Below are 21187 nucleotides of genomic sequence, written 5' to 3'. Positions count from 1 at the left end.
TCTTGCGAAAGCAAAGGATTTACGTGAATCAGATTCCGCAAAGTTTACGCGTGTTAAACAGAACGGCTCGAAGCTTTGGCTTGAATCCAAATCCACGGCCTCGTCACTCTGGGAAAGAGTGATGGGCTAGTTTTTGCTGTCCCTTTGTGATTATTATTAGTATTGTGATAGAAATTTTGATTGATTTTCTTGCCACTTCTGTCACACTGTTGTGTACATGTTGGGTTCTACAAACTCGTTTTTTTGCGTATAATCTTTTTTTTAGTTTTCTAGTGTTAGTAGGTCAAGTGAAAAAAATCAGGTTTCGAGGTCTTGTTTGTTCTCTGCCACTTTTTTACCCGATTTGCCTGATTAGTGGTGCGATGCCATTTCCATTTTTTCGCCGTGCCTGTCTGGGACAAAAGGTAAAGATGAAATTTATATATAACACGTGAGTGGTGGGGAGTCTGGGGGAAGATTGGGGAGCCGCCTCGGTGATCAGCTTGATCTAAAAAATATTTATTATGATTTTTCCCCTTTTGCTATAGGTGTTTATGATGATCATTTAGCTAGCCTTCCTGCTACTGATTTTTTATTTGAAGGGGATTTAGGAACACCTGTAATTGATGGGAACTTAAGATTAGCACTTTTTAACTGCAGAGGTTTGGCTAGTAGCCACGAGTTTGTTTCGCAGTTACTTTGTAACCACAGGGTAAGTATCTTAGGCCTATGTGAAACGTTTTTAAGTAATGAAAATGAAGAATTCATGAATTGTGATGAATTTAAATTTATATCTAATAATAGGGAAAATAGACAGGGTGGCGGAGTTGGACTGTTTGTTCGGGATGATATTCCATTTGTTGTGAAGAAGCAACTACCTAAGCATGACCTAGAGATGACTTTTGAGAGCCTTTGCATTGAGTGTGTGATTGATAATAGGAAAGTTCTTGTTTGTGTTATTTATCGATCACCATCGGCTTCGTTACAAGAGTTTTTGCGAATTTATGAATGCTTCATTGAAGATGTGACTAATTTGAATTCTGAGCAGGTTTTGGTAATGGTTGATTTTAATATTAATTTATTGTTAGCTCAGACAAATAGACCGGGAATTTCTAATCATTTGCATGAAAAATCGCTTGAGTTTCAGTGCATGAGCCTATCAAAATTACTTTTACCATAATGCAGGTCTGCGACCCGGGTTACGGAAGATACGGCTACTCTCATTGATAATATTTTTTCTACTATCCCCGTTACTCTTTCGCATATTATATTTACAGATGTTTCTGACCATTGTGTGGTAGTTGCCGATGTTGGAATTAATCACAGACCAAAATTTTCGGAATTTAAACAAACTCGAAAAATTGATAAAGAAGGAATGGATAAATTGAGGAACCTTTTGTATTTAAATGAATGGACTGCAATTCTAGAATGTGAATGCCCTGAGATTTCTACGGCTCTGTTTTTAAAATATTTCCGTGAGTGCTTGGATGAAGCATGTCCATTGAGGCGCATTAAAATAAAAAAATATACACTCCCTAAAAAACCATGGATCTCACACGGGCTTCTACACTCTATTTCAATAAAAACAAGCTATTTAAAATATCCATGTCACTCCCATCTACTAAAAAAAAAGAAGAGTTTAAAAAGTATAAAAATGTCCTGACACAGTTAATTCGGAAAGCAAAAGCTAGATATTTTGAAAAATCATTTGTAGAAGCTCGTGGGGATCAAAAACACACTTGGAGACTTATTAACTCTCTGTTGGGAAGGTCTCAGAAATCTTTATTTCCGAATGAAATGTTACGTGGTGATGGTACTTTTTCTTCCGATGAGCAGGAAATAGTGAACTTTCTCAATGCTCATTTTGTAAGCATTGGTGAAAAAACAGCTAATGCATCTCATGTTTCTCCAAATAATAATAATAATGATTTATTTAAAGATCACATGCCCCCTCCCTCTGATAAAAGCATGTTCCTTTCCCCGGTCACTGAAATTGAACTAAAACACATCATATCTAAAATGAAGAACGGTTCATCTGAAGCCCTTGATGGATCTTCGACTAATTTGGTCAAAGAAATATTCCCAGTTATATCACCGGTGTTATGCCACATTATTAATCTTATATTTGTAACTGGTGTCAATCCTTCAACATTTAAATCAGCAAGAATTGTGGCCCTACATAAAGGTGATGACCCGAGGCTTCCTGCTAATTATCGTCCTATATCGATACTCTCTGCTTTTGCGAAGGTTGTAGAGCGAGCACTGTATAACAGAATTTATTCTTTTTTTGAAAAATTTGATTACATTTCTAAACTTCAGTTTGGATTTAGAAAAGAGCACTGCACTGATCATCCTATGGCTATTATTGTCCAACATATTAGTGATTGTCTTGACCGTGGCGAAACGCCTGCAACTATATTTTTAGACATACAGAAAGCTTTTGATTCCATTTCTCATCAAATTCTTTTGTATAAGCTTTCGAATGCTGGTATTCGTGGTAATTGCCTTAGGTTACTTGAATCGTATCTCCATGGGAGGCAGCAGATACTTATATATAATGATGTTAGATCTGATTCTTTACAGCAGTCAGATAAGGTTGGTGTTCCCCAGGGATCCGTATTAGGACCTCTGCTTTTCCTAGTTTACATTAATGATTTGTGCTCAGCTACTGGAGTTTTTTCTATAGACACTCAGTTTGCTGACGACACTGCAGCAACCGTTTCTGGTAAATCTCGTGAAGAGCTAGTGGTCAATTTAACATCCACATATGATAGATTATCTACTTGGCTCTCCGATAATAGACTACTTCTGAACAGAAAGAAGACGAAGTTTATTGTTTACAGCAGAACGGGTTACAAGTTTCCAGATATAGAATCAGTTTCCCATTCTGCGAATGAACCTGAGTCTGTTATTGAAAGGGTTGTATCGTTAAGATATTTGGGAGTTGTGTTTGATGAGAATTTGTCATGGAAAGAGCAAATTAATCAGGTTAGAGCAAAGTCTGCCCGTGGAGTTGGTATAATGTGCAGACTGAAAAACCTTCTTCCATATTGCGCTCTTAAATCCCTTTACTTTTCCCTTGTGCAATCCCATTTTGATTATGCATCTATTCTTTTTTTTGAACACTTTTAAAAGTAATGTTGCCCCTTTACAGATTATCCAAAATAAAGCAGTTCGTATCCTTAAACCTTTTCTGCCATCGCCATCAAAATTCCCCTTAAAATCCACAACAGAGACCCTTTTTTCACTTCATAATATTCTTCCTGTTCGGTAAAGTATCCAATTTTTAAGTGTTATGTTTAAGATTAAGCTTGAACGAGAAAAGCTCCCCAGATATTTTCAATCAATGGGTCTTATTTCTTCTCCTTCATCTTCACAAGTTGAACCCGTGGTAAATATAATCTGCGGACTCCTAAATAGTTACAGAGAGGTCACGTTTTTGCCTGAGGTATTTGATTTCTCTACATTGGGAAAGATTGAAAAATGAGATTGATTTTAATGTAAGCATAGATGCTATAAGACGGAAGTTGAAAAGAGTGCTGATTGAAAGTTATAAATCTAAATAATATGAAAAAATGCTTCTTCTTTTTTTAAGGATGTTTATTATTTTTTTAAGTATTGGGTTGGTCTCCGGGGTTCGCCCATGAAGCCTCCAGATGTCTTATGACTCACTTGATTTTAAGTTGTAAATTTAATTGTGTCTCAAAATGGTGCGCGGAGGATGGAAATGGTATCGTACGGCACGGGATTCGTTTTTTAATTTATTTCTGCCAAGATTGGTTAAGAGAACTACTTATTTTTAATTTTTGTGCATATTTAGTGTTGCTTAAAGGTAGCTCAATTGCATTCGAGCTATACTCTCAGCCTTGAGTTACCTAATATTTTGTATATATTGGTTATATTAAAAGAACCTTGAACCTTGACGAATTCAAATACATGATTTAATTTTTCGAAAATACTAAGCTGCCTCCAATCATTTTGGTCACTTAAGAAGGGCACTAGTAATTTTAATACCCGTTTGAATGAGCCATTAAACATCTCTTTATGTTGTTCTGGTAACTCGCTAGTCCTGGTTAAAAAAAAAGAAGGAAAAAAAGGACACACACTACCCATGCAAAAAATGATTTCTTTGCTGTTGAAGGTGGGGGACCCTAATTACCCTATACAAGGTTTTTGACCTTATTGATTCCAACGGTGCAACTTTGACATTGATCTGATGCCATTTTTGAGAGGTTTCATTTTTTTCAAAATCACCTAAAACTTGTTTTTTCAGTGAACTTTTACTTTTATGATTAAACCAAAATAATAGTTACCATTTCTGAATCAATGCATGATGACAATTTTTTCTCATTAGGCAGTCTTTTTTTTCAAGTGCGTTTTTCAGCTTTTGGTTACTATGGGCTGTGGTTTGGTCTTTACTAGGTCGCATCTACTGTAGCAACTACAATAGAAGGCACAAAGCCAATGACTGAAAAAAAAACACCCGATAGCGATATGCCCAATACGATACAAGCGATACCAGTACGCCCAATAACGATACACGAAAAACCACATACAACCCTTCCCCAGCAACTATGGAGTTTCATATAATCATCAAAACCATATTTATTGGACCTTTGAACTACTTTAAACAAAATGGCTATCTCAAATTTTCTATAAAATGTCTTTGGGGAGAGGAGTGTTACCTACCCTCCAATCTTTTTCGTCACTTAAAAAGGGCACTGGCAAACTTGATTTCCATTCAAATGAGCTTTTAAACATCTCTCTATGATGTTCTGGTCATTCCCTAGCCCTGGTGAAAAAAAAAAAAAAAGAAAGAAAAGGAGACACATCAGTGCAACCCATGCAAAAAACAGATTTTCCTTGGTGTTCAAGGTGGAGGATTGTAATTATCCTACAAAAAGGTTTTCGACCATGCTGATACCAATGGTGAACTTTTTATTTCGATCCAACGACATTTTCAAGCCATAAACTTGTTTTTGGAATAAACTTTTAATTTCAAGATTAACCAAAGCAATAGTTACCATTCCTGATTCAGGGTGAAATGGCGATTTTTTTTCACTAGCCAGTTTTGTTCAAAACGCGTTTTTCAACTTTTGGTAACTATGGGCTGTGGTTTGCTCTTTACTATGTCACCACCAATGACTTGAAGCTTTTTTAAGCTCCTTGTCAGTTTGAGAGTGCTCCTCCCACCCAAGCCACTGCTTCGATTTAGGGAAGAGATGGAAGCCCAGCTGGGACTATTTGGCGGGTGTTCAAAATGTCCCATTAAAACTGACTGAGTTGGGTTACACAACTAATGCAAGGAAGGACATTGTCATGGATTAAAGGTCAGCATGCTTTTTCTTCAGTTTTGAACAGTTTCTAAACAATAGTTTCGAGAAATTATAGTTCCAGACTGCAAACATCCATTACGTCCTTTTGTTAAAAATAAGGCTTTGTTTCTTCAATTTGCTTGCACTCCATTTTATACATTTCTGAACCCCAACAGGACACTAATCTCCATCAAAATATTTCAAATTATCTAAAAACATGAATGATTGGCTAAACTACAAAAATATTTATTTAACTGGTTATAATATTGCAATCAATGCCTGTTTAGTGGCATCTAATTTTTCAAATCTTCTTCTATGTTATTTGTTTAAAGGTTATGATAGTGTTAAGTCAGAACTAGTGTTAAAGAGATGAATAATTTGACCCATAACTAATACCCACTCAACATACTAAGAGCAACTGAGACTTGTAGCAAAAAGAAGAACGCTAACATTTGTGGCAAGAGGTTGCCTATTCTAAGGTAAGTAGATATATTCTAAGAATACAAGAAATCTAGGAGGATAGGGAATAAAAGGAAAATGAAAATGAAAAATATTACCACATCTTGCAAGTATGACAAATCAACTGATTGCTCTGAGAGGTGTTCAACTATTTCTCTAACATTCTTCAGACATTCTTTCTTCTTAATGACAGCTTCTTTTAATAGTTGCCTGAAAATGTGAGCAAGCTCAGACATATAGACTAAACAAAACAAAATACTTAACAACATTATTTAAAAATTTAAGTTTCCAAATCATGTATTAAAAGTCTGTTAACGAGACTAGGACAGTTTCTTCTCAATGCAGATTTAACATAATTTTCTGGTGCATGCAAAAACATGTAAATAAAACATGTACTTATTTTCTAAAGCTATAAATTAGTTACACTTTTTAAGTACAAGCTCTTTAAGTTGATTTTAAGAATTACTTGAGTTTCCAGTATGCAGGGCTGATGTTGCTGGTAAAGCAGCACAGGCACACCTCAATAGAATGCCACTATGAACAACAACAGAAATTTTTAATGTATAGAGATCTACCCTTAGCAGACACACTACCACCTATCATAACAGAACTATGAAGAGAATGAACTATTCAGCTTCACTTAATTATATCGCAAAAGGAAGGTGTTTAAAAGCAAACAAGATGTGCAACTTGAGGAGTATATACTACATTCTGTTCATATTCACTGTAGCCTATTTAGAAAGGAAGCATGAAAACTTCCCTGGTTGTTGTCAAAAGCAAATGGAATGTCCTACTCTTCTACCTCTGATACAGAGGAAGCCACATGAAACAATTGGCTGTGTGGCTTTCTTTCAATTGGCATCTGTCAATTGGCATCTGTCAATTTCACTTTGAAGACCTAATGTCTGCCTTGAAGAAATGCCCAATTGAATTTTGGCCTCAAGATATTGCTTTGATGCATTTTACTCTAATCTTGATGAATAATGCCCAAAGTTCAGTTTTCAGAAAGTTGAATTTTTAATCTTTAAATGCATAGGTTATTTATTTATTATTACAATAGCGGTAAGCATTAATGCTTGTCGCAAAAACACAAAAACACAAAATCATAATACTAATCTAAAGTAAATTGGCAACGACAAATTAAACAGCAAAAACTTCTAAATAAAACGACACTACACAACAAAAGCGTCTAAATAAAAAGGCGTATTTACTAATGCACTCTTAAAATTTCGAACACTCTCTGCCTCGACAACCTCCAAAGGCAAACCATTCCATGGTCCGACAACTCTACTAACAAAAGATAATTGACCAATTTTTTTCAGTGGTTTTGGGGGATATAATTTATAATCATGCTGACGAGTAGAGTGATAATGGCCAAATTTAAAAAATAAATTTGGATCAACATCATCCACTCCTTTAATTATACGAAACACATTTACAAGGTCATTGCGACGTCTACGAAATTTCAACGACGGGAGTTGAAGCCTAGAAAGTGTCTGCGGATAAGAAAGGCGCTGAAGGTATGGGACCAATCTAGTGGCCCTTCTCTGAACCTTTTCTATCCTATGCTCATCCGTTAGACTTAATGGAAACCAAACAGAAGTATTATCAGAAGTTATGAAGGACCGTTTCAGGCATTACCTTGTGCATTTTATATCACATATGCATATGTTACACATGGGTTTGGTCTTGAATCTAATGGAAAAATCATAAAGACTATATTAGCTATGATGCCTTTTCACATACCAAGCAACAATAAACGCACTTGATAACCTTTCTTGCTACATTGAAGCCTCTTGATGCTACCGCATATGATTGTTCAAAGACTTATTAGCTAAAGGCAAGCAATAACCAACTAAGATTTCACCCTGATAGAGCTCTGGCAGAGTAAACGATTGTAGAACTGCCTGGTGTTGCTTTTACAAAGGTCTTCATCCAATCAAACATAACCAGAGGTTTCTCCGAGCTTGGCACTTCCTGCTTCGACATTGGTGGGATGCAAGAGTGTGAATTTTGGCTAGATTTACAACAAAAAACCTATTGAACTTTAATTCTCTAACCAGCAGTCTCTCAACAAAGAACATTTGGCCTGAAGAGCTATTATCAGGCCAAAGTTTCAATTATTTGGACACTAATATCTATTTTTTTCAACCAGCGAGGAGACATTGCACTCTTGCCTAGAAGGGAAGAACTGAAAAGGAAGACAGGAAGCAACCTGGAGTATCAAATATCCTAACCTCTATTCCAGTAAAATATACAATTCAATCTGGTGAAAATGAATGAAAAAAACATAATGAGCATCTACAGAAGAACAAGAAAGCAACTCAGGCGCAATAATGAAAAGATACTAAAGAATAAAAGCACAAAGTGGCCAACATTCAGTGATAAAAGTAGAAACGAGCAAGGAGTTTCTGACTTAGAATGAAACAATAATTCAGACAATTCCTTCTGCTAATAGGGTGTAGGAATGGCAGAAGTGAAACTCCCAACATAGAATGTGGACATTTTATCCTTGTAGAATATAAAAGAAAAAAGGCTTGAAGTTTTGTATTGATAAAGAGTTTGAAATTAAGATAGATAAGTACTTGGTTAACTTTCTCAAGAGGAATATACCAGCCTGGAAGTTCCTATTTTCAAGATATCACGAAAAATCTGCCGAAGCTGTGACATATTTAAGAGCTCCTGCAGTCTCCAGTTGAAACAACAAGTCATGGAACTGATATGTCTTCGTGTGGATCTAACCAAATATTCAGTTTGGTAATCATCTAATGGTCAAGTTCCATTTACAAATATTCAGTTTTGTAGTTTTTAGCAACCTTTTGAATCCAATAATAAACGAAGTATCTGTTAAATTAATGCAGTGTCCCTAAGTAACCAATCTCCTGTCCCATGATCAAATCACACCAGTACTCTAGCTAAACTTAACGCTATTCTATCTTCTAATGATTGGTCTAATCTTCTTAATTGCGATAATGTGGATGTTGTTACAGAACTTTTTTTAGAAAAATTCCGCCTGGCTCTTGATGATAGTGGCCCTGAGGTTAAAATTCGTAGAAATAAATATAATGTCCCAAAGCAACCGTGGATAACACCAGGTCTACTCAAAACTATCCGGGTAAAAATGAGCTGTTTAAGTTATTTTTGGCGGACCCATCTGAATCAAATAAATTCCAATTTAAGAAGTATAAGAATTGTCTAACTAAAATAATTCGCGTAGCTAAGAAAAGCTATTATTTTGAGGCATTTCGGGATGCTTCAAATTCACCTAAGAAGACTTGACAACTAATTAATCCTTGTCCTGGTCAAAACCTGCCTTCAAAGAGTCCTATAGAGATACATAATTTAGCAGGACAAATTATAAAAGGCGATGTTCACGTGGTGGATTGCCTTAATGATCACTTAGCTTCAATTGGAGAGGTTGTGACTGAAAAATTGCAGAAAGGAAATTTTTATAGTAATGATGGATTTATAAAGTATTTACCGAGTTCATCAGATATATCAATATTTTTGACTCCTGTAATGGAAGGTGAACTGTTGAATGTATGTCTATTAATGAAGAAAGGTGATTCTCAAGGACTTGATGAATCTTCGACTAATATTGTCAAGTCTATTATGCCTAGTATTAGTAGAATTATGGCTCATTTAATTAACCTTGCATTTTCAACAGGAACGTTCCCAAGTTTTTTTTAAAAGGGCTAAGATAATTCCGTTGCATAAAGGGGGGATTCTGCGTGCCCAACTAATTACAGGCCAATATCCATATTATCTGGTTTTTCTAAAGTAATTGAAAGGTGTTTTTACAATAGAGTGTACAAGTTCTTGGAATCACAGCAATTTTTCAGTAAGTTTCAGTTTGGTTTTTGGAAGGAACATTCTACCCAGCATGCAGTTCTTGCCATGCTGCAGTATATTCATGAATGTTTAGATAAAGGGCTTCTTCCTGCGACGCTGTTCTTGGATTTAGAAAAAGCTTTCGACACAGTTTGTCATAAAATATTGCTGTATAAGTTAGATAACTGTGGTATTAGAGGCCCAGCCCTGAATTTTGTGAAATCATACTTACATGGTCGGTATCAGGTAACCCAAATTAATGATTTGTCTATGCCTCGTCATCAGTCGGAAAAGGTTGGCGTTCCACAGGGGTCCATACTTGGTCCCTTGCTATTCCTGATTTATATTAATGATTTTTGCAACTGTTCTGACGGGGTGAGTCTCAACATTTTGTTTGCTGATGATATAGGTTCAACTTTTACTGGCGAGTCCACAGATGATTTGAAACAAAAGATTAAGGGAGTTTTAACAGCATTGGTTCAGTGGTTACAGGCTAATCGATTGTCACTAAACATAGCTAAAACAAAATTCATGGTTTACAGCCGCATTTATAAAGAGCCTATTGAATTTGATAAGGTGAGTGTTGAAGGCCTAAATATAAGCATACATAGAGTAAGTTCGATCCGGTAACTTGGTCGTCTACGAATTAAAGCAGCACAAGGAGTTGGAATCATGTATAGGTTGCAACATTTTTTTCCTTATGAAATATTAAGATTGTTATATTTTTCTTTAGTTCATTCCCACTTATCATATTGTCCTATTGTTTATCTGGCAACATTTAAAACCCATCTTAAACCATTACAAATTGTGCAAAACCGGGCCCTAGGGCTTTTACATGAGTATCTACCATCACCTTCGTCATACCCTGGTAAGACGACGACAGAAACTCTTTATTTGATAATGCATATCCTTCCTATTTCTTGTCTATGTAATCTTTCTTCAGTGCTTTTTAAAATTAAGTATGACCGTCAAATACTCCCAGTTTATTTTCAGTCCATTGATATGCTTGGGAGAAAGGGCGAACTTCATCATTATGAGACTCGGCATAAAGACCAGCGTATTTCTTCTCGATTTATAACGGAGCGGTCGAGATTTTCACCAAGGAACATAATAACAAGCGCATGGAGAAAATTTCATACTGTATATGATGATACTAAATCATTTAATACTAGCTGTTGGTGTGGTGCGAAGCCTAGTTCCCCCCCCCCAAGCCCCCCGCGCGCACAAGTCGTTACGCGCCATTGTAGTTGTGTCACTGTGTCCCACATGTGAATATAGGTAGATATATATCTTTTTTTCTCTCTATGGATTTTTTTTTAATTCATCATCTCTGATTGCTCATGATGTCATTCTCTGTGCACGTTTGCTTGATTGTTTTGTTTTTTTGGTAATTATTTTGTCATTCTGCTTTCTGTGGTGGGCTGTCGACTTGGGTATTGGATCTTCAACTAATATTATTTATGTTGTAAATATTGATGGGGTCACCAAAATCACGAGCTCTGTCACTCCGTGGTAACCCAGTGTATTTGATTTGTTCTGCGTATTATATTAATATATTGAACTTGAACTTACTAACTATTATAGGCTTATTTGGAAACAATATTGAATGACCAATCAAATGGTATACTCATCTTTTACCTTACAAGTTAATCAACTTTTCAAAAGAATCATCAGATTTTATCATGGAACATCATGATCCAGAATTTTTTTTATTTGTGCAATGGACATAATAGAATTTAGAACCAATTTCATTAAAAGCAAAAATAACCAGCATCTTTCCGGAAATGATGGATAAACAAAATCATGGTTAAACTGGAAAAACGGGTAATCTTGGTGAAGCACTCTCTTTTTAAAATACCTATAAGACAAACAAAATTCACATCTTACATTATTAACCCGATTCCTTATAACACTCTCTTGAAATGCTTTTGAAAACTCACTTTTTATTTGAATAAATGTTTTCTTTTAACTCATAGTATAAAAGTTTCTATGATCCCTGGAAAAGATGAATCAATGAGGGAAAAAATGAAAAGAAGAATGCAAAGATTCAAAGTAAAAAAAAAATCAGTAAATTAAAGGTCTATATCAAAGAGCATTTGATTTATTGTTTATTTATTTCTTAATACCAAATAGAGTAAGCTTTACAAACCTGTTTGCACTAAACATTACGACAATAAAGACTGCAGTAATGCTTGCTTACAAATTACTTAGTGTGCGCATTGTTTATTTACCCCCAGCTTATTGTTTTTTTTTATTTATAGATGCTTGGGTTTTGAATAAATAGACTTTACTCAATCCGACGCGAACACTACATGGTGTCAGAAGTGGGATGGATGCAGAAACGCCTAGAATCAACTGGAGCTCGGATAATCTAGAATCCGAATGGACGAAGTTAGAAAACCATGCTAAGTTAATTTTCATTGGACCACTTGCCGGAAAGACAGCAAAACAGCGATGTGCATATCTTCTCATCTGGGCAGGCGAACAAGGGAGAGAAATCTTCAGCACATTTGACCTAACTGACACTGAAAAGGAAGACGTTGATACACTTCACAAAATTCAGGGAATATGCAGCCCCGAAGAAAAATCAAGTCTTCTCACGATACATCTTCCAAAAGCATGACCAAAAGCAGGAGAGCATAGACAAATACATTACCGATTTGAAAATCCTAGTGAAACCATGCGGTTACGCGGACAAAGACGAAATGCTAAGACAGGATAGTGGGCGGAGTGGCCAATCCCAAAATACGTGAGAAACTCCTCTGGGTAGGAGAAACTCTATCCCTGAACCAAACAGTAACCATTTGTAGAGCATTCGAAACAACCCAAGCACAGCTGAAAACCTTCGAAGGCAGAGAAATCAAGCAGGAAATCGATTCCATTGCCAAAAGTCAGCCACACCCCAAGTCCAAGAAACCAGAATGGTACTTCTGCGGTGGAACGTACTCACAGAAGCATATTTGCCCAGCAAAAGGGAAGATTTGCTCAAAATGCAGAAAGCCAAACCACTTTGCAAAGGTTTGCAGAAGTGCAGAAAAGAAAGCTGTACATACTGTGGAGGACGGTGAAGCAATATCTGAAACAGCAGACGACACAGACGAAGTGTTCCTGTACACAATACAGAACAACACTAGAGAAGATGAAGCATTTGCCGAATTATCCATTGAGGGGCAAATGTGTATAAAATTCAAAATCGGCACAGGAGCACAGGTGAATGTGCAACCACTCCAGTATTACAATAAATTGCCAATAAAACCTGGCTTGATAAAAGGCAGGCACAAACTGACAAGCTACTGTGGATCAGCTATCCCTTATGTGGGAACCAGTCACCTGACCTGCCAATACAAAGATGGAAAGACACTACTCCAATCGTGGGTCTAAAAACCAGCAAAGATCTGGAGCTGATCAAGCTGATATTAAACATCCAAAAAGAAGACAGGATGACTAGTGCTTGGTCCAAACTGGTAAATGAGTACAAGGACACTTTCGAAGGAATTGGAAACCTGGAAAACAAATGCGAGATCCCTAAAAGAAAATGCTGTTCCCACTGTTTACCCTGCAAGAAAAGTACCTTTAGCAATGAAACAGAACCTTAAGGACGAGCTGGACAGACTAGAAGCCCTAAACATAATTGGAAAAGTCAGCGATCCAACCGACTGGGTAAACGCTATAGTCATGGTCAAAAAGAAGGACGGGAGCGTCCGCCTATGTATAGACCCCGTGGATCTAAACAAAGCAATCCGACGACCTCATTACCCAATTCCCACGTTCGAAGAGGCAACAGAGGACTCACACGGCATATCAACCGTAAGCAAACTTGACGTCCGGTCGGGCTACTGGATACTCCCGCTAACCGAACGGTCATCATTCTAAACAACGTTTAGCACCGTCTTCGGAAGATACAGATGGAAAAGATACCCATTCGGTCTTGTGTCAGCCATGTTGGCCAGTAGGTGTTTTGTCAGCAGAAATAACAATTTTATGCATATCAGTAGGCATCAAATCGATTGCTGTTTTGAACAGACGCACTAAATTATTATTTTCGTGGAAAAGATGTTGCAATTGGGAAACGATAGTCCTTTCAACGTCGGGAGAAATTTTGCAACGTGCATTCAATTCAGAATTTCTATCACTGATGAAGTACAGTTGTAAAAATTTTTGATTCTTGCCTGAGAATGGTAGAAGGGACCCTGCTCTATGATAAATTTGCCCTTTTACTTTGAAAGTAGGCATAAGTTGATCTTGATTTCGATTTGGGCACCAAACAACGTCATTTGGAAACATGAGTTATATTTTCTGATGTTTAACAAAAATTTTCAGGTTGCTCTTGTGATTCCTCGGCATGCTTTCTTTTGGTGATTTCTCTTTGAGACGCAAGCCCGTTTTCACGCTGTTGTTGTGATTCCTTGGCATGCTTTCTTTTCATACTTTCTCTATTAGCCGCAAGGCTTTTAGCATAGACTCTTTGAGCAGCTTCCTCGGCTGTTTATTCTGCCATTTTAGGTTCTTCTGTCATTTTAAGATCTATATTAAAAATTTCTCTTTGATAGGCCTTTTTATATACTTATAATGACGTCATATACAAAGCCTTTGACGCCATAACGTCAGTCGACAAACAGCGTCATGACAGCATAATGCTCAATCCTTATAATGACGTCAGTCGACACACAAACAACTTATTTTTACATGACGTCAGTCAACACACAAACAACTTATTTTTATGTCTATCTTATATATAAAAATAATATATATATATATAAAAATAAGTTGTTTGTCTGTTGACTGACGTCATGTTTGTGTGTTGACTGACGTCATGTTTGTCGACTGACATCATTATAAGGATTGAGCTGTATGTCATCATGAAGTTGTTTATCGACGGATGAAATTATAGACCGGGACACCGGGACACAAATGACAACCAGGACAATCAAAGAGAAATTACAGACTGGGACACCAGGACACAAATAACGACCGGGACACAGGGAATATAAATGACGACCGGGACACAGGGACACAACTATAACGGGGACGCCGGGGGGATATATAAATGACGACCGGGACACGGGGAATGTTTGATTAGCAATCACCATCAACAAAGCTCAAGGGCAATCATTATAATAATGAGGTATAGATCTGAATACGGATTGTTTTTCCCATGGAAAATTATATGTTGCATGTTCAAGAGTCGGTAAACCTGACAATCTATATAATATGCACAGACAATGGGAGAGCAAAGAATGTTGTATACTCGCAAGTTTTACAAACATATATATATCTATCTATATTCACAGGTGGGACACAGGGACACAACTACAATGGCGCGTAACTAATATGGCGCGAAAAAAGCTAAAAAAAGAAAAAACCTAAAAAGAAAAAAACTTTAAAAAAAGGAAAAAAATAACAAAGGTAAAAAACTAAAAAGAAAAAAACACCAGGACACAGGGAATATAAATGACGACCGGGACACAGGGACACAACTACAACGGGGACGCCGGAGGGCACAGGGGGATATATAAATGACGACGGGGACACAGGGAATGTTTGATTAGCAATCACCATCAACAAAGCTCAAGGGCAATCATTAGAATAATGAGGTATAGATCTGAATGCGGATTGTTTTTCCCATGGACAATTATATATTGCACGTTCAAGAGTCGGTAAACCTGACAATCTATTTATACGCACAGACAATGGGACAGCAAAGAATGTTGTATATTAGCAAGTTTTATGTAGTTAAAAACATATATATATCTATCTATATTCACAGGTGGGACACAGGGACACAACTACAATGGCGCATAACTAATATGGCGCGTAACGACTTACGCGTGCAGGGGGGGGGGCTTGGGGGGCGCAAAGCGCCCCCACCAACTAGGTGTCGGGGTGGCGAAGCGCCACCCCAACAGCTAGTATATAGATATAACACCTTAAACTAGGTATTCTTTTCTTAGACCACACTGCCATTATATGACAAATAAATAAATATTCATAATTGCAAATGAATTGTTGAGTTTATAGTTGTTCACTAGGAACAACTAGTCTCATTTCCCTATATATACAATGTTTTTTCAACATAACACCTTAAACTAGGTATTCTTTTCTTAAACCACACTGCTGTTCTATGACAAACAAATAAATACTACTGATGATGGTTACTGTACATATGATTGAAATATCTGGACTTATGTACCTGTTTTTTTTTTTTTTTCACTGTCTAAGTAAATAGATTTATCCCCATTTGAAAATTGATTTGTCCATCAGTAATTCAAAGATCTATGTCTGGTTTTTGATGTGTTGAATAACTGAGACAAAAACTTTGGAAAGTAGTGAAAACATTATTGGGGAACCAATTTTGTTTTCAAGAAGACAGATTTTCAGGGAAATTGCCACAAATTTGGGATAGTTGAAGCACTGGTGTTTTCAAGCAATATCTGACAATAAATTTTACTAGGCCATGAAAACTGCCAAGTAGCATTGCTACTATGCTACCCCACTTTTTGCATGGCAGAGCACAACTTGTGTTTTGACAGCTTTTCTTAGAGCAAAACTTATTTTTATATGTAAAAATGGTATTTTCAGACAAAATCTGCCAACAAATTTGAAAACTCCTAGGTAGCATTGCTACTTTGTTACCCTGCTTTTTGCACAGTGGGTTGATTCCCTATTCAACACTCTTTCCAAACATATTAGGGCTACTCTGGTAGTTGTATTCTAATCCTCTTTCCTAAAAACTTTATGTTTTTTGTCAGTTAACATTATTAGTGTATTTGGGCATGCCATACAAAAGGCCTGATTACTTATCCTTATTAAACCCCAAGATAGAAATAACATCAGAGGTTAGCTGAATTACTTCCTAGAACAGCTTGGACTAGTTGTTGCATGTATTACACCTGCTAACGCTAGAAAATGCAGGATAAGTGACATCATAACATAAGCAAAAATTTAATCTATTCAAAAATTGAAAAACCTACAAAACCATATGCAGAGAAAGAAATGGGACAGCATTGTGAAATATGGTACACTTTTAGGAATTTGTCACTAAGCTATGTTTACAATAGAAGCCATATGATTAATGTTGTTATTTGCCTAATTGTCTGTAGTGTTTCACTTAATATGCTATGGGATGGGTATCTGATGTTGTCTTTTGTAGATTGCAACTAAGTAAGTTTACAACACCTGTTATATTTAGAAAGAATGTCAAATAAAACTATATTAGCCAAATATTGCATTATAATAGCATTTAGCCTAGTTCAAGGGGAAATAATGAACATTACCAAAGTTTGGGCAATAGTCTTATTTATGGCCTATTGTGAAATAAAACTATAGGAATGAAAAATCAACATAAAACTATAGGAATGAAAAATCAATGTAGACCTAAGAACTATAGTAGTATAATATAATGCAAACAAATAGAATCAGCCTAATTTTATATAGCCTATAGCTATATTTGGCCAAATTATGGGTGAAGGAGGTGGGAGGGTTATACAAAAAATGAAATGAATTTGTATTTTTAAGGCTTAATATATTGTATACCCAAAGGTGTCATTTTTTGGGTTCAGGGGGGGGCAGTTGTCCCTGAATAATTTGGAGAGTAAAATTATGTAGCCCATGCACCTTGAATAATCAAATATGGACCCCTCTTGTCCCTAATAAAAATACTAGTTCTATGCCCCTGAGTATACCTCTCTTAATTTTGATTTTTCTTAATTTTAGTTTGAGTCTGATTTTCTTTGATTCTAAGTCTTGAAAACATAATTATGTCTTAAGTAAGATTTTAAGCAGAATTAGGGCTTTTCTTTGAGTTCAGGACATATTTTTTCTTGTAAATATTTAAAAATCCCATCTTGGTAAAGATTAGAGCTTTAAAGCACTTTCCTAGCCCTTGAGTACACTGTGGATCTAGGGTAAAAGCCTAGGTTTGATATTTCAATTAAAACATACTTTCATAAACACTGACACTTGGTTCCTAATCTTTGATCTGACACAGCCTCTGAAATTTCTATTTTTATAACACAAAGTTTGTGAAGGTTCATCAGAGATCAGTGGCTTTTAGAGGCAGAAACAGCAGAGGTACATATGCTACTTCAGTTGATGTTCCAAGGAACAGTTCTGAAATTGTTGGTAAAATTATGACAGTTCATATAACTGAATTACCAATTGATGCCTTTTTTTATGTTATTTACAAATATAATAATTGCTTCAATTGCAAATTTAAGCACTTTTTGAGCTCTTAAAAATGATGAATTTTCAATTAAAGTATGAGTAATCCCTTGTTTTCAACAAAATAATACAATATTTTCTCAGTGCCATCTTTTTTTGGTTGTTTTTGAAAAAATACTGCTACATTTTCTAAGTGCTAAAATTACTTATAATCAGGTTAAATTAAAAACTGCTTAAATTTGAATTTGCAATAGAAGCAATTATTGTATTTGTAAAGAACATAAAAAAGGCATCAAGTAGTAGGCTATGTACACTTTATTTGTAAGTCAGTTATGAGCATAGACTACTGAAAAAAGAAAACACTAGGCTATAAAATTATTAAAACTATTAATTTTTTTGGTAAAATTCTAGTTAATTGACTTCTTGCTATCTCAGAAAGGGTTTAGGTTAGGAAAATGAAACTTTCAGGGATGGGTCTACAGGCTAAAGTATGTCCTGGGAAGGTATTTTAAAATACCCACCTCTACTCCTTCTCTCTCTAAAGGGCCCTGAAATTTGCTACATGACAGGTCTATCCCTATTGAAATTTTGACAAAACAACATTTTACCTTAATTTTCAGTTACTAGTTGCTTTTTCTCTGCCTTTAGTTCAGAAAATACAATTCCTGTTATTTGAGTAGAATTTTGAGCCATATCAATGTTGTTGTTTTTTTCAAAATTTAGGAAATGCATTTGCATATCTTTAAAACCTTATAAAATGGGATTGAGAAAAGTTATGAAGCTGAAAACAATTTTGTTGTACTTCAATTAAGCAGAAGATCTATTTTACAAGTTTCACTTTTATAACACACATATTTTTAAAGGTCATCAAAGGTCAGAGCCCTCTAGAGGGAGGAGTTGAGGTAGTTGCTTCAAAATACCTTCCCAGGACATACTTTAGTCAGTAGATTCATCCCTGAAAGTTTCATTTTCATAACCTAAACCCTTTCTGAGATAGCAAGAAGTCAATTAACTAGAATTTTACCTTTTTTTTTTAAATACTTGCCATAGGCTACTTAGACCTATATCATTTTTAACAACACTTCCCTTTGCTTTACCCCCCCCCCCCCAGCCCAATGCAAAATGTATCTGGTAGAAACAATTATATAGCCTATTTTTCATGCATTTTTCTTTTTCTTGATTTTGTCAATGTTGATTCAATTTGCAAGTAGAAAGTTGAAACAAGAGGGACACAGAGCAAAATGAAAGAGAAATAAATAATTTGGGCAGTTAATTTATAGCAAACAATATTACTGGCTTTTGTATAAAGTGAATATACCACTTGATGCCTATTTTATGGTCTTTACAAATATAATAATCGCTTCTACCAGAAATTCAGAATTAAGCACTTTTTGACCTCTTAAAAATGACCTAAATATGGGGTATAAAAAAGGCTAAGAAAATTGGTCTCAAACCTTAAATACCTTATAACATTGATCTCAAGCTTACTGTTTCATTATAAATTCATTTTTTTTATGTTATATAATCCACAAGCACTGATTTTCCAATATTAATTTGGATAAATTAATTTTTCCAATGTTATGATGTTTTCTTCTTCCTTGACATTGAATTTTAAATAAAAACATGCATTTTTGGTTGAAAATATGAAAGCCAGCTATTACAAATGCCAGTTATACTGTTTGCTATAAATTTAACTCTATTAAATAAAGCAATGGTTGGTTTACCTATTTAATATATGCTATGCTTTACCCCCACCCCCCTGATATGCAAATATATAGCCCAAATTTATTTCTAAACTATTACAGATTTGCAATTACAAATATCCTATTATTTTGTAAAAAAAAGACAGAAAACGCATGCTTTAATTGAAATTTTGACAACAAGGAAGAAGAAAACGCCATAACATTGGTAAAATTTATTTATCCAATTTAATCATGGAAAATCAGTGCTTGTGGATAATATAACATTAGAAAAAATGGATTTATAATGAAACGGTAAGTTTGAGTCCAATGTTATAAAGTTTGAGACCAATGTTTGTTTTATTTGTAAAGACCATAAAAAAAGGCATTGAGTGGTATATTCACTTTATACAAAAGCCAGTAATACTGTTTGCTATAAATTTACCATTTGGACTATATATTCCCAGGTTAGAAGGAGGGGGTTGGGGTTAAAGTGAATTGCTTTTGGGATTAATAGCCCACAGGCTAGCCTAATTTTTTTAGTTGTTTTCAGAATTTTATCATGTTTCCTTCTTCAAAGCCTCAATATAACTTGATCAGAGCACAATTGGTACTGCAGCCAACCCAGCAATCATTGGCCTATGCTTGGAAGCAGTGTTGGACGTAGAAATTGAGTAGGCCTAGCATTATTGATTAGGCTACTATCACCTAGTAGCCTACATAAGAGCCCATACACAAAGACTGCTATCGAAATTTAAATCACTATGAGTGAGGAATTACTTACAGTTTTTTTGCCTTCAGTTTAGAAGAATCAGCGATTTTCCGTTTCTGGTCACTCATGATTCCAAATTTTTGAACAGTCTTCATAGACAGTACTTCTATTTGTGTGTTGGAATTTTAATCTTGTTATCTGTTGCTGCTGTAGAAATAAAAAAGGTCGGCTTTCGCTCTCTGTCACCAAACAGAAATTCAAAATCGAATAAAATTATATTTAATTACAAATCAAATCTCCTTGTCTTCTCTCCTCCTCTTGCGACTGGTAAAAAGCAAACATCCCATTGGTGCAAAGGAAACCACAACCAATTGTGAATATTTGTACAACCAATTGCATTCATTTGTTGAAGACACGAAAACACCCAATTCCTCTGATATATCTATCTTTTTTTTCTTCACTGACGCAAGTAAAACCTAAAACAAGAAGGGTGGACGTCTTCGGACCTAATGATTCAATTTTTCTTATTAGCATATTTCTCAATTGTGAAAAGGGGACATTCTGAGAGGATGTGGTCAATTGTCTCGTCAGTATTTCTACAACTATCAAAAGGGCATGTCTTGCTATCTGAAAGATGGTATAATGCTTGTCGTGATCTGGTCATAGCATGGCCAGCTCTCAGGCGGAAGATAGTGTTTGCAATTTTTCTATTTGGTTGGATAAAGTGATGGGGATACAATGCCCAGCAAAAGATAAAAAATGTATGTTTGTAGCTGCAATACATTTTTGTTGTTAGCTTGCAAATTATATTCCTAATCAGATTTGCCAACTGGACACATTTTATGTCCAAAGGTCACATTCCCGTGTGCCAGGACACAGTGACTTTTTCTTCTTCTATTTCAGCAAACGTGGGCTGTTCAGTCGAGACTATTCAGCCCTTTTCCTTTTGACTCACTCTATGAGATGATCAAAGCTACTGAATAGGTTATTTCTTATTTATCTTGAATCTGCTCAGATTTCTTTCAGGAGATCTTTTGACTCTAAGAGTTGAA

General features: G+C 35.7%; 1 protein-coding gene across 2 annotated transcripts in view; it reads right to left on the bottom strand.

The window, feature by feature from the left end:
* The window catches only part of LOC136031932 (putative RNA polymerase II subunit B1 CTD phosphatase RPAP2), a 40861-nt gene extending 20338 nt beyond the window's left edge, over positions 1–20523 (bottom strand). The window contains exons 1-3 of one of the 2 annotated variants that reach the window (XM_065711927.1): positions 20208–20523; positions 9817–10101; positions 5852–5963 (exon numbers count right to left, since the gene is read on the bottom strand). In XM_065711927.1, the coding sequence (XP_065567999.1) occupies positions 5852–5963; positions 9817–9866 (162 nt within the window). In that variant the 5' untranslated portion in view covers positions 9867–10101; positions 20208–20523. The remainder of the gene's footprint in view (positions 1–5851; positions 5964–9816; positions 10102–20207) is intronic. The other variant, XM_065711926.1, reaches the window with a different exon arrangement.
* Between the last annotated feature and the right edge of the window lie 664 nt (positions 20524–21187).

The sequence above is a fragment of the Artemia franciscana genome, chromosome 10 (assembly GCF_032884065.1).
Source record: "Artemia franciscana chromosome 10, ASM3288406v1, whole genome shotgun sequence".
In the NCBI taxonomy this organism is placed as follows: domain Eukaryota; kingdom Metazoa; phylum Arthropoda; class Branchiopoda; order Anostraca; family Artemiidae; genus Artemia; species Artemia franciscana.
This window is presented reverse-complemented; position numbering and strand designations above follow the sequence as displayed.